The following is a 14,029-nucleotide window of genomic DNA, read 5'->3' as shown; positions in this document are numbered from 1 at the left end:
TTTAGTTCACATCTCCATGTATCTCCATCCTTTCCTTCATGTCTTCATCTGTTTCTTTGCCTCCTTCCTTCATCCCCTCATCCACCCATTCACGTATCCGCCTCTTCTTCCCTGCGTTCATTCGTATCTTTATCCATCCATCCGTCTCTTACATCCCTTCCCGCACGCATTTATCCACCTGTCCCTTCACCCAGGATTCACCCAGCATTTCCTGCGCTGCAGGCATGCGTCTGCCTTAGTAAGATAAAAACCTTGGCTTCAGAGGTTTCATTTACTATGTGGCTGGTTCAGGGCCGACTCAATCACTCACATGTATGCAACTAGAACCTCTTCACGCCAAGTTTCTATGCCCAGGTCCCTTCTAGTAGTTCATTTTTCTTCTGATTCCTTGCATTGTTCACTGATTTACTGATGGGTCCATTCATTCAACCTGGTTTTACTGAGCACCTCTAAGAGCTAGATATTCTTCTGGGCACAGGCGGTCCATTGAGGAACAAGATACCCAGAGCTGTCCTAACTCATGGAGGTCGTAGGGTAGGGCTTGGTTGAGTCGTTGCTCTATTTTGCCAAACACAGGCTGGACAAGGAAATAGGGTGGGGTTTCCAGGTCAGTTTGATATCTGGAATTTCCTTTATCATCCATCCATCCGTCCATCCGTCTGTCTGTCTGCCTTCCCCTGTGCTTCTGGATCTAAAGAAGTGGAGGGTAGAGAGGACGCTGGGGTCTTGGTCTCAGCCCCGGCCACCTGCTCCTGCCTTCTCCCGGAGGTAGTGGAGACAGACCCGGCCCAGCGTGGGGACAGAGCCAGGCGGGGTGGGGGGGCGGCCCTGGCGGGGGGAAGGCTCGGGGAAGGCACCGGGAGCAGGAGCTCCCGGTCTGCCTGTGGGACCCGCTGGACGCGCGCCAGGCCAAGCTGGGGTGCCCGGGGCCTGAAAGTCCTATAAACGCGCAGAGCCTTCTCTCCCTGGCCCGGACCGGGGCTCACACGAAACAATGGTGAATGACGTGCTAGAGATGGGGCGCAGTGCCCCAGCCGCCCAATTAGCCGGTGGGTCTGCTGCAGACATTAGGCCAAGCTGGGGACCAGATGGCGGCAGGCGCAGCCCGGTCCAGGCGTGCCTGGCTTCCTGGCTGAGTCTCGGGCCGGGAGGCTGGAGGTGACCGGCGTGCGGCCCCCCGTGGAGCGGACGGGCCATTAACCAGGCCTTGCCCCCGCCTCCCAGGGCAGCTCGCGGGCCCAATTAGCACTTGCTGGAGTTCCTGTCCGGCCCCACTGGGCAGGCAGCTCCCCAGCCCGTGCAGGCTGACGGGCCGCAGCTGCAGGCCTCGGTCACCCCGGAGCCCGTCCCGAGAGCTGGGTGCTCTCCGAAGACCGCCACTGACCTGTGTCCTTGGTCCACCCCTGGCGTGGCCGCTGTCCCCGCCCCTGTCTGTCATTTAATTCCTACTCACTGCCCTCTGGCATTTCTTTTTTTTTCATCTGCTTCCTACCCACAGAGAAACTGAGTCTGGGAAGGGAGTCTCTCAAAATAGTTGGTCAGACCTCCAAACCCTGCATGTGACCATGACACCCCCCACCCCAAGAAACTGGTGGGAAATCAGAGAAGTCAAGAGCCTTGCTCAGAGACACACAGTCGGGACGTGGTAGAGCCAGGCTTGAAGCAATGTTCTTGCCTCTCCTCTCCTCCACCCCTGCCTGCTGCATTCAGGGCTCTTCAGGCTGCGTAAGTGATGGAGAGACATGGAAGCGGACTTCCATGTGGACATGCGTTAGCGTGTGTAATAATGTGCACTGGTGTTGGTCTGGCTTCGGGCAGAGCTGGAGCTGGGTCATGTTTTCTTTCCTCTGATTGGTTTCTTTCTCATAAGGGCTTTCCCTGCAGTTCCAGATTTATATCCTGCTGGATTAATACTTTAGAGGATGTTTATTCTCCCTTTTTTGGGGGGGTGTAGCACTAGGGCTTGAACTCAGGGTCTTATATTCTTGCTTGGCTTTCTGCTCAAGACCGGTGGCCTACCATTTGATCCATAACTCCACATTGCTGGTTGATTTGGATTTTTCTAGTCTCCTGACTAGCTAGGATTACAGGTGTGAGCCACCCTTGAATAAGTCCGGCCCAACCCTTGAATAAGTCTCTGATCAGGGAGGTCGAATAGTTTAACTGACCAGCTGTAGGTCATGGCTAGTCCCGGAGCTGGGCTGGGGAGGGGTGTGCGCCCAGAGCCGGGCGGGGGAAGGCGGAGTAGCCCAGGTGTCCCGCCAGGTGCTCCTCATCTCCAGGAGAGATGCCTCTCGGCTCCACCCACCGCGCAGCGTCTCGGGGCCTGGGGCAGGCCTGGCGCTCGAATTCCAACAGCTTCCCAGGTTACCACCACTGCCCATCCGAGGGCCAGACTTTGAGGACCACTTGTCTCCCGTTTGCTCTTCATCTCAAGCTCAATCCTGCTTGTGTGACCCAGGCTACAGGAGCGGTGCTCAAATCACAGCTCTCAACTCCGAACACGTGCGCCTCAGGAGATGGTGGCTTTCCAGAGCTGGGCAGGTACTGTCGTTTCCTGGGATCATGCACACCAGGTCTCCGGGTCCAGCCCTGGTCTCTGGGCCGCAGTCCCTGCCCCCGCACCCCCCTCCGCTCCTCTCTCCCTCCCACCTCAGAACCCTGTGTTCCCAGCATGCCTTGCCTCGTGCTGCAGACAGCTCCAGATTACAGAATAGTACCCACGGTGCTGTGCGTCCCCGGGGACACGCTGGTCTCTGTCCTAGGAGGGGAAAAATGTGGCTCCTGTCTTGGTAGAAGTGAGGTCATGTTGGATTCAGGTGTGTGGGAAGTCAGATGGTAGGAATATTGTCAATTTTCCTTTAATTATCTTGTTTCTTTTGTATTTGGAGAAATATTGCTCTGGGATACATTGACGCCGGTAGACGGTCTAGTAGTACCAAGCAAACTTTGGTAGGAGTAACTCATTTTGTCCTGGGGACAGCAAATCATGGCTAATTTCATGTCTTATCTATTCATTTATCTGTTCTCTTGCCCATGCATCATCCATCCATCCATGCCTCTGCCCACCTGTCCGTCTGTCCTTCTGTCCATGCATCTGTCCCTCCGTCCATGCATCTATGCATCCATCCATCCATGCATTTGTCTGCCCGTCGATCCGTCCGTGCACTTGTCTGTCTTTCCATCGGTTCATCCGTTTGTGGTTGGAAGGCTGGTCTTTGGCGGTGGCTGTGTGATGGGGACTTGGTGCCCTCATTGGTTCGCCCGTTTGTGGTTGGAAGGCTGGTCTTTGGCGGTGGCTGTGTGATGGGGACTTGGTGCCCTCATTGGTTCGCCCGTTTGTGGTTGGAAGGCTGGTCTTTGGCGGTGGCTGTGTGATGGGGACTTGGTGCCCTCATTGGTTCGCCCGTTTGTGGTTGGAAGGCTGGTCTTTGGCGGTGGCTGTGTGATGGGGACTTGGTGCCCTCATCGGTTCGCCCGTTTGTGGTTGGAAGGCTGGTCTTTGGCGGTGGCCGTGTTATGGGGACTTGGTACCTCTGCCCCCCCGCACGTTCCCTTCCCTTTCAGGTGCGCCACTGATTTCCAGCTGGCTTGGCCTGTTCACCATCCCCACTCTCAGCCTGGCTTCCAAGCCTGGGGTCCTGCCATTGAACGTCCGAACTTCCGGGGCGGAAGGACAGACTTACTCCCAGGGCTCCAGATGCTCAGGCAGCGTGGAGACCTCCAGGACAGCGTCGGTCACACAAGTTGCTTCACCCTCCTTCTGCTCTCAGTACTTCCAGCCAGGCTGGGGGGGCCCTGGAGGGGGGGCTGTGGTCAGCCAGGAGGGGCGGGAGCAGGCCTGGGGGGGCCCCTGGAGGGGGGGCTGTGGTCAGCCAGAAGGGACGGGAGCAGGCCTGGAGGGGGCAGGGGGCTGGGGTGGCTGTGGTCAGCCAGGAGGGGTGGGAGCAGGCCTGGAGGGGGCAGGGGGCTGGGGGGGGCTGTGGTCAGCCAGGAGGGGTGGGAGCAGGCCTGGAGGGGGCAGGGGGCTGGGGGGGCTGTGGTCAGCCAGGAGGGACGGGAGCAGGCCTGGAGGGGGCAGGGGGCTGGGGGGGGTTGTGGTCAGCCAGGAGGGACGGGAGCAGGCTGGGGGCAGCAAGGGGCTGGGGGGGCTGTGGTCAGCCAGGAGGGACGGGAGCAGGCCTGGAGGGGCAGGGGGCTGGGGGGGGGCTGTGGTCAGCCAGGAGGGACAGGAGCAGGCCTTGGGGGGGGCAGGGGGCTGGGGGGGGGCTGTGGTCAGCCAGGAGGGGCGGGAGCAGGCAGTGGGGGCTGGGGGCTGGCTGGGGGGGGGGCTTCCATTAGGAATGAAGCCTGGCTTGCCCGTGGAGGAGAGGAGCCCTGAGCTCATTCAGAAGTCTGGAACCGCTTTTATTTCCTGGAGATCTTAATCTGGCAGTAACCTCTGACCTGAGCCCTGAGGCGATTAGAGCCCTGCAAGTGGTGGGTTTTGAACTTCCTGGGGAGCTACTTCCTTTGTATTCAGTGCTGGGTAATCCAGGTAAAAGGCTTCACTTAAGCAAACAGACAATTACAGCCCACAATAGACCAGATCCTGCGGCACTGGGGTTGAGACTGAAGTCTCCTTTCACGACTGCCTCTCCCTAATTCTCCTTGCACATGCAAGCGTGGGCGCGCGCGCGCACACACACACACACACACACACACACACACACACACACACACACACACACACATACACACACACACACACACACACACACACACACACTGACACCCCCCCCCCACCCCGCAGCTGCGTCTGGGGGCCCAGGGAAGGATTATGGCCCCTCCGAACAACCCAGCCCTGGTGGGTCGGGCACAGCAGAGCAGGATTTTAGGTGACGTCTGGGGCTCACCGTCCAGCGTTTGTCTGGGACACGCGAGGTCCTGGGTTCCACTTCCAGCTCTGCAAAGGGAAAGTGGACCTGGCGCCACAAGTGTGCAGTGATCCAGTGTGCGCAGAGAAGGCGCTGGAAGGCTGGCATGGTGGCAATCGCCTGTCACCCTACCTGCCCCAGAGTCACAGGCTGGGGGACCATGGGTAAAGGCCAGACTGGCCTAGAAGTTTCTGAGGAGGTAGGATCTGAGAACAGCATGAAGGAACTTCATCTACCTACCTACCTATCTTCTATCTACCTCTACCTACCTATTCTTTCTTTTCATCTATCTATCTATCCATCCATCCATCCATCCATCTGTCTATCTGTCTGTCTGTCTGTCTGTCCGTCCGTCCATTTATCTCTATCTATCTATCTATCTATCTATCTATCTATCTATCTGTCTGTCTGTCTGTCTGTCTGTCTGTCCGTCCGTCCGTCCGTCTGTCTATCTATCCATCCATCCATCCTCTGTCGTCTAGCAGCTTGGCTATCATCTATCTCGTCTGCCTTCTGTTTAATTACCTATTTACTTATCTATCAACCATCTTCTGATCATCTACTTACCTATCTACTTCTCGGCCCTCACCTCTGTGGTGTTTGAGTTGCTGGTGTCTCTGGTTCTGTTCCTCTGGTGTTTGAGTTGCTGGTGTCTCTGGTTCTCTGTTCCTCTGTGGTGTTTGAGTTGCTGGTGTCTCTGGTTCTCTTCCTCTGTGGTGTTTGAGTTGCTGGTGTCTCTGGTTCTCTTCCTCTGTGGTGTTTGAGTTGCTGGTTGCTGGTTCTGTTCCTCTGTGGTGTTTGAGTTGCTGGTGTCTCTGGTTCTCTTCCTCTGTGGTGTTTGAGTTGCTGGTTGCTGGTTCTCTTCCTCTGTGGTGTTTGAGTTGCTGGTTGCTGGTTCTGTTCCTCTGTGGTGTTTGAGTTGCTGGTTGCTGGTTCTGTTCCTCTGTGGTGTTTGAGTTGCTGGTGTCTCTGGTTCTCTGTTCCTCTGTGGTGTTTGAGTTGCTGGTGTCTCTGGTTCTCTTCCTCTGTGGTGTTTGAGTTGCTGGTGTCTCTGGTTCTCTTCCTCTGTGGTGTTTGAGTTGCTGGTGTCTCTGGTTCTCTTCCTCTGTGGTGTTTGAGTTGCTGGTTGCTGGTTCTGTTCCTCTGTGGTGTTTGAGTTGCTGGTTGCTGGTTCTCTTCCTCTGTGGTGTTTGAGTTGCTGGTGTCTCTGGTTCTCTGTTCCTCTGTGGTGTTTGAGTTGCTGGTGTCTCTGGTTCTCTGTTCCTCTGTGGTGTTTGAGTTGCTGGTGTCTCTGGTTCTCTTCCTCTGTGGTGTTTGAGTTGCTGGTTGCTGGTTCTGTTCCTCTGTGGTGTTTGAGTTGCTGGTTGCTGGTTCTCTTCCTCTGTGGTGTTTGAGTTGCTGGTGTCTCTGGTTCTCTTCCTCTGTGGTGTTTGAGTTGCTGGTTGCTGGTTCTCTGTTCCTCTGTGGTGTTTGAGTTGCTGGTGTCTCTGGTTCTCTTCCTCTGTGGTGTTTGAGTTGCTGGTGTCTCTGGTTCTCTTCCTCTGTGGTGTTTGAGTTGCTGGCTGCTGCTGGTTCTCTGCTCTTCCTCTGGTTTGGCATTGTTTTTGTTTGGTGTATGGACTACTTGGCACATTCAATGGGGTTCTATTGCTAATGACCAACGCGTGCTGACTCCGTGCAGAAAGTACAGGCCTGTCGTAGGCCGGGTGTTGGGGGATGCAGGGCTGGCGAGGCTGCTGATCATGGTTGCAGGAGATGCCATGCAGAGATGCCATCTCTGACTCTTCCTTTGGCCTCGGTCAGCACAAGTTGTGTCTTGCCATATACAGATGGAAAAGTCACCAAATTACAACCCCAGATGCAAGCTATCTTTGGTGGAGTTGTGTGTGTGTGTGTGTGTGTGTGTGTGTGTGTGTGTGTGTGTGTATGGGGTTGTGTATGTGTGTTCGTGGAGTGGTGTGTGTGTATGGGGTTGTGTATGTGTGTTCAGTTGAGTGGTGTGTGTGTGTATGGGGTTGTGTATGTGTGTTCGTGGAGTGGTGTGTGTGTATGGGGTTGTGTATGTGTGTTCAGTTGAGTGGTGTGTGTGTGTATGGGGTTGTGTATGTGTGTTCGTGGAGTGGTGTGTGTGTATGGGGTTGTGTATGTGTGTTCAGTTGAGTGGTGTGTGTGTGTATGGGGTTGTGTATGTGTGTTCAGTGGAGGTGTGTGTGTGTGTGTGTGTGTGTGTGTGTGTGTGTGTATGGGGAATCTTGGCCACCGCCTCTGTATCAGCTGTCAGCAGATCAGAGGCGCCATCCACGATTGTCATAATTCCTGACGTTAATTAACCATGTTGAAGGACTGGGCGTTGGCAGTGGGGATGGGGGGGGAGGGCGGCCGGGCAGCCTCTGGGGTCAGATCTCCCACGGTTTGATGGCGTGCGGCCTCCTAACCGGGATCTCCATGCGGCCATCATGTTTACGTCTCTGCAATTCTGTGCAGATGAAGCCTCGGGCAGGAAGCCGAGGCCAACAGCGCTCCAGAACTTGGCTCTGGACGCTCCACTCTGTACCCAAAGGGGATAACCACCCCGATGTCGGCTACAAACCGGTGGTTTCTCTCCCGGGCCGCCTCCGGGCTGGCCGTCTGGCCTGGCCTGCTGTAGGACAAGTGGTACCACCACGGCCCCGGTTCCGTGGGAGACAGGGGGGCCACACCTCCGCCATGGTGCTGCTCAGCGGGGGGTGGTTGTCTGGCCAGCCGTGCCGAGTCTCCGCACCCTCCGCTTCTCTCCGTGAGTGCTGCTTACATCCGAGCCTGGGCCCCATCCCCTCCGCCACCCGCGCGCCCAGTCCCCCTGCCCCTCCCCTCTTCTCTCCTCTCTCCCTGCTTTGCCCTCTCTCTCTCCTGCAGCCTGCAGGGAGTTTTCTGAGATGTGGCCGGGGCGGTGGGCGCTCGGTCCCTCGCTTCCCCACTGCCCTGGGGGTTCTGGGATGATTACAAGGCCCCGCTGGGCCCGGGCCTGCCGGTCGCCAGCTCATTTCCAAACCTTGCTTTACAGCCCCACAGGCTTCTTCCACCACATTCCGTGGCTCGCGTTGGCTTCTGTTGCATACCACCAGAGACTTGGATTCCCAAGTCATCGAAGCTTCTATTTGTGCTGCATAAAGGGCAACGTGGTTTATTTTTCATAAAGCCTACCTTAGGTTGTTAGCATGTGCTCAGTAGCTAGGCCCCCAACAGGTACACAGACACCAGAGCCTTGGTGACACCAGTGAAGCGCTAGGTCACATCTCACCTGCAGACATTGGCCAAAGATTTTCCAATGTCTGCAGTCAACAGGTTTTCGTTTGGCTTGAATGACGTTTCTGGAGACTTCCAGCTTCACAAAGACACTGCCTCACAAACTGTTTCTGGACAAAGAGGCTACCTGCCTCATCCTGGCCCAGTATTCTGCAATTAGTCAACAACTCTGCTACCAACTTCTCTTCCATCCTGGCAGTGATAGGAATACTCTGTACAGTTTACAGAACACCCTCATCCATTACCTCACTTCAATCTGCCGAGAATCCGATACAGCCAACCGCTCCATGGACAGAGTCTCCAAGAGCTCTCCAGCTTGCCCCAGGTCACGGGCAAGGGAGGGCACACTGTTTGGAGCCCCATCTCCTGGCCAGGAACAGTGGTTCTCACCCACAATTCTGGCCACGCAGGAGGCGGGGGTCTGAGACTCCTCTGAGGAGACCGGTGGCCTCTTCTGCCTCCAGGCCTGTCCTAAAAACTATGGTGCAGGGACCCAGAATTCCCCAGGGCAGGCCCTGGGCTGCGAACCGTGGAGGAGCAGCAGGTCTGCCCGGCTAGGGGTGCGTGGAGTAGGAAGCGTGAGATGGGGGCTCTGGGTGGCCCTGAGGCGTTGACAGACGGGAGGACTCTCTTGCTCAGCGTTGGGACGCAGCAGCCTCTGTGGGGCTCCTCTGCAGCGTTCTCCGATCGGCCTCCCCCAGCCTCCCACCGGCCGCACTTGGAGAGCCTCTGGCCTGCCCTGTCTTGGCCGGGGCCTCCTTGGAGGGGGTTTCTCTTGGATGAAAGGTCCTCCTTCCCTTCGTCCCCTCCACGAGAGGTTCCATGTATTTTCTTTTACTCGATAAAGCAAACAAAGGCCAGGGCCACTTGAAGGCTGAATTTGCCTGTCCTGGCGTCTCAGCCCCGGCCCACAGCCCCTGCAGGAGCCTGGACATCACGGAGGGGACGCGAGGCCCCGGCAGGCAGGGCCGCCATGCTGGCCAGGGCGGTGCAGCTTGGCCTCGCTCCCTGCTTCCTGACCGTGTCCCTCTTCTCCCCGCACGTTGATTCCAGGGGTGACAGCGCAGGGACAGGAGCGGTGGGTCTGTGGGGACCCTGGTCTGGGACCAACGTGCCCGTTCTTTCTGCAGGGAGCAACGCTGTGGTGCTGTGGTCTGCACATCCTCTTCTGGGCAGGGACAGACAAGGGAGAAGACACGAGCCGAGGGGCGGCCCCATGGAGGGGTGAGGGAGGCGGGGCCCCTCCCCTGGCAGCCGTCCCGGGGGAGGACCACCCCTGCCCTTTGAGGCGGTGAGCTAGTGTCCCTGGCTTCAGGCCACGGAGGGGCAGGCGGTGCGGCTGGAGCCCTCCCTTGGTGGGGCCTGGCCATGTTGCTTAAGCCGGCCTGGAACTTGAGACTTTCCTGCCTCAGCCTCTTGGGTGCTGGGATTAAAGTATACACCAGCACACTGAGCCGGGTGCATTTAACCTGGTTGATTTGCAGTGCTAGAGATCAAACAGAGGCCTGGCCTGGTGGACAGGTATGCAGCCCAAACCTAAACCTTCCCAAGCTGAGGTTCTAAGCAGACCGGCAGGGTGCAGGGGTGGTGTACAGGATCACACAGGGTGCAGGGGTGGTGTACAGGATCACACAGGGTGCAGGGGTGGTGTACAGCACACAGGGTGCAGGGGTGGTGTACAGTACACAGGGTGCAGGGGTGGTGTACAGGATCACACAGGGCGCAGGGGTGGTATACAGCACACAGGGCGCAGGGGTGGTGTACAGCACACAGGGTGCAGGGGTGGTGTACAGCACACAGGGCGCAGGGGTGGTGTACAGGATCACACAGGGTGCAGGGGTGGTGTACAGCACACAGGGCGCAGGGGTGGTGTACAGGATCACACAGGGTGCAGGGGTGGTGTACAGCACACAGGGTGCAGGGGTGGTGTACAGGATCACATAGGGTACAGGGGTGGTGTACAGCACACAGGGTGCAGGGGTGGTGTATAGTACACAGGGCGCAGGGGTGGTGTACAGGATCACACAGGGCGCAGGGGTGGTGTACAGCACACAGGGTGCAGGGGTGGTGTACAGGATCACACAGGGCGCAGGGGTGGTGTACAGGATCACACAGGGTGCAGGGGTGGTGTCCAGCACACAGGGTGCAGGGGTGGTGTACAGCACACAGGGTGCAGGGGTGGTGTACAGCACACAGGGCGCAGGGGTGGTGTACAGCACACAGGGCGCAGGGGTGGTGTACAGGATCACACAGGGCGCAGGGGTGGTGTACAGGATCACACAGGGTGCAGGGGTGGTGTACAGGATCACACAGGGCGCAGGGGTGGTGTACAGCACACAGGGCGCAGGGGTGGTGTACAGCACACAGGGTGCAGGGGTGGTGTACAGCACACAGGGCGCAGGGGTGGTATACAGCACACAGGGCGCAGGGGTGGTGTACAGCACACAGGGTGCAGGGGTGGTGTACAGCACACAGGGTGCAGGGGTGGTGTACAGCACACAGGGCGCAGGGGTGGTGTACAGCACACAGGGCGCAGGGGTGGTGTACAGGATCACACAGGGTGCAGGGGTGGTGTACAGCACACAGGGTGCAGGGGTGGTGTACAGGATCACATAGGGTGCAGGGGTGGTGTACAGCACACAGGGTGCAGGGGTGGTGTATAGTACACAGGGCGCAGGGGTGGTGTACAGGATCACACAGGGCGCAGGGGTGGTGTACAGCACACAGGGTGCAGGGGTGGTGTACAGGATCACACAGGGCGCAGGGGTGGTGTACAGGATCACACAGGGCGCAGGGGTGGTGTACAGGATCACACAGGGTGCAGGGGTGGTGTCCAGCACACAGGGTGCAGGGGTGGTGTACAGCACACAGGGTGCAGGGGTGGTGTACAGCACACAGGGCGCAGGGGTGGTGTACAGCACACAGGGCGCAGGGGTGGTGTACAGGATCACACAGGGCGCAGGGGTGGTGTACAGGATCACACAGGGTGCAGGGGTGGTGTACAGGATCACACAGGGCGCAGGGGTGGTGTACAGCACACAGGGCGCAGGGGTGGTGTACAGCACACAGGGTGCAGGGGTGGTGTACAGCACACAGGGTGCAGGGGTGGTGTACAGCACACAGGGTGCAGGGGTGGTGTACAGCACACAGGGTGCAGGGGTGGTGTACAGGATCACACAGGGTGCAGGGGTGGTGTACAGCACACAGGGCGCAGGGGTGGTGTACAGGATCACACAGGGTGCAGGGGTGGTGTACAGCACACAGGGCGCAGGGGTGGTGTACAGCACACAGGGTGCAGGGGTGGTGTACAGCACACAGGGTGCAGGGGTGGTGTACAGCACACAGGGCGCAGGGGTGGTGTACAGCACACAGGGCGCAGGGGTGGTGTACAGCACACAGGGCGCAGGGGTGGTGTACAGCACACAGGGCGCAGGGGTGGTGTACAGCACACAGGGCGCAGGGGTGGTGTACAGGATCACACAGGGCGCAGGGGTGGTGTACAGGATCACACAGGGCGCAGGGGTGGTGTACAAGATCACACAGGGCGCAGGGGTGGTGTACAGGATCACACAGGGCGCAGGGGTGGTGTACAGGATCACACAGGGTGCAGGGGTGGTGTACAGGATCACACAGGGTGCAGGGGTGGTGTACAGCACACAGGGCGCAGGGGTGGTGTACAGGGCGCAGGGTGCAGGGGTGGTGTACAGCACACAGGGTGCAGGGGTGGTGTACAGCACACAGGGTGCAGGGGTGGTGTACAGGATCACACAGGGTGCAGGGGTGGTGTACAGCACACAGGGTGCAGGGGTGGTGTACAGCACACAGGGCGCAGGGGTGGTGTACAGCACACAGGGTGCAGGGGTGGTGTACAGCACACAGGGCGCAGGGGTGGTGTACAGCACACAGGGTGCAGGGGTGGTGTACAGCACACAGGGTGCAGGGGTGGTGTACAGGATCACACAGGGCGCAGGGGTGGTGTACAGCACACAGGGTGCAGGGGTGGTGTACAGCACACAGGGCGCAGGGGTGGTGTACAGCACACAGGGTGCAGGGGTGGTGTACAGCACACAGGGTGCAGGGGTGGTGTACAGGATCACACAGGGTGCAGGGGTGGTGTACAGCACACAGGGTGCAGGAGTGGTGTACAGGATCACACAGGGCGCAGGGGTGGTGTACAGGATCACACAGGGTGCAGGGGTGGTGTACAGCACACAGGGTGCAGGGGTGGTGTCCAGGATCACACAGGGCGCAGGGGTGGTGTACAGGATCACACAGGGCGCAGGGGTGGTGTACAGGATCACACAGGGTGCAGGGGTGGTGTACAGCACACAGGGCGCAGGGGTGGTGTCCAGGATCACACAGGGTGCAGGGGTGGTGTACAGGATCACACAGGGTGCAGGGGTGGTGTACAAGAGCGCAGGTGCCATCCCTGAGCAGGCCAGGGGGGTGGTGCTCTCAGGATCTGTGGCTTCATGACATAGGTGGAAGGAGATGGGATCTGGCTGTTCTTGGCAAATCAGTTCTCCGAGGAGTCTGGCCTGGGCGGCCCTGTGTGGGGCAGAGCTGGCTCCTAGGAAGGGGGCTTCCCTCCGGACAGCCCTGCCCTCCGCCCCTCACACTGGCTGGCCCAGGTCCGGCCCCGGAGGCCCAGGGCTGGACAGATGGACAGACACTCTCCCCGCTGCCAACTCAGAGTGGGAAGGGCCGGCCCCACAGTCCAGTGGGGAGTCCCGGCCAGAAACAATCAAGAGCAGATGGGACCATGGGGGCTTCCCCGGGCTGGGGCCCGGGCGTGGGGCCCTGGGGTGGTGGGCTGCGGGGTTGCTGAGGTCGGGGGGGGGCATCCCGGGATCCTTGCAGCTGCGGCCGAGGGGTGCTGGGTGGGAAGGGCCCCCCTTCTCTTCTTAAAGGGTCAGGCGAGCTTGGAGGGCCCCTCCTGGGCTAGGCTAGGGGGTGGGCGATCTGATCTGAGGGCCTCGCACCGGCAGTGGGCCGTGGAGCACTCCTGTGGGCTGCCAGGGGGGAGCCGTTTCTGTGTCTGCCCCGGCCTGGGACTCCCAGTGACGCCGGAGGATGGGAGGACTTGGGAAGGGGCCTCCGGCTCTTCCGGAGCCTTCTCCTGACCCGGGGGTCTTTTTGATCTCCCGGGCTCAGTCTCCATCTGTTCCCAGTGGACCCTGGTAGGGACCGGATGTCCTGGTCACCCGCCCTTGGCCTTGTCATGGACGCCCAGCTGCACGGCGCCCCTGATGTCTCTAATGCACTTTTTTGTTTGTTGGTTTTGGGGCTGGGCGCTGTCCTTCAGCTCTTCCGCTTAAGGCGAGCGCTCTACCACTTGAGCCACAGCGCCACTTCCAGTTTTCTGGTGGTTTATTGGAGATAGGAGTTTCTCAGCCTTTCGTGCCCAGGCTGGCTTTGAACCGCCATCCTGAGCTCTCAGCCTCCTGAGTAGCTGGGATGACAGGCGTGAGCCTCTGGCTTTGTGCTGGCTAGGAGTGGTTCCGAAGTCTGCAGTCCCCCCCTCCCGTGGCCTGAGCCCCCCATCTGCAGGTGTGATGGCTGGACAAAGGCAGAATGAGCCTCGGCAGAGCCCCTTCAGGGAGCCCCGCTAGCACGCACGGCTGGGAAGGGCGGGGCCGGCAGGGAGCTGGCGCTGTCCACAGCCCACAGCTGGGGCTGGACGCCCGCTCGGCCGCCCCTCTCCTGGCCTTGGGGAATTCCCCTGCTCCAAGCTGACCCCTGACCCCCTCCTAACCCTTGTGCCCGGCACCCGGCTCTGCGGGCCCAGGGGCCTCTCTAGGTTTGTTCGAGTGTGTGGGGGCGGGGGA

The 14,029-nt window shown here is 59.2% G+C and overlaps 1 protein-coding gene across 1 annotated transcript; it reads right to left on the bottom strand.

Moving 5' to 3' along the window:
• Nucleotides 1–9,760: 9,760 nt before the first annotated feature.
• On the bottom strand, nucleotides 9,761–12,628 carry LOC138821421 (uncharacterized). The gene has a single exon (XM_070013626.1). The coding sequence runs from the start codon at nucleotides 12,626–12,628 to the stop codon at nucleotides 9,761–9,763; it is 2,868 nt and encodes a 955-aa protein (XP_069869727.1).
• Nucleotides 12,629–14,029: the final 1,401 nt, after the last annotated feature.

This window comes from Dipodomys merriami, unplaced genomic scaffold (assembly GCF_024711535.1).
Source record: "Dipodomys merriami isolate MVZ:Mamm:240054 unplaced genomic scaffold, mDipMer1.0.p SCAF_915, whole genome shotgun sequence".
NCBI classification, from domain to species: Eukaryota; Metazoa; Chordata; class Mammalia; order Rodentia; family Heteromyidae; genus Dipodomys; species Dipodomys merriami.
Note: the sequence above shows the minus strand (reverse complement) of the source record. Positions and strands in the feature narration are given on the sequence as shown.

What these genes read in the sequence shown, in the direction of transcription:
- LOC138821421 (XM_070013626.1), bottom strand. Translation starts at nt 12,628, where the DNA reads ATGGCACCTGCGCTCTTGTACACCACCCCTGCACCCTGTGTGATCCTG.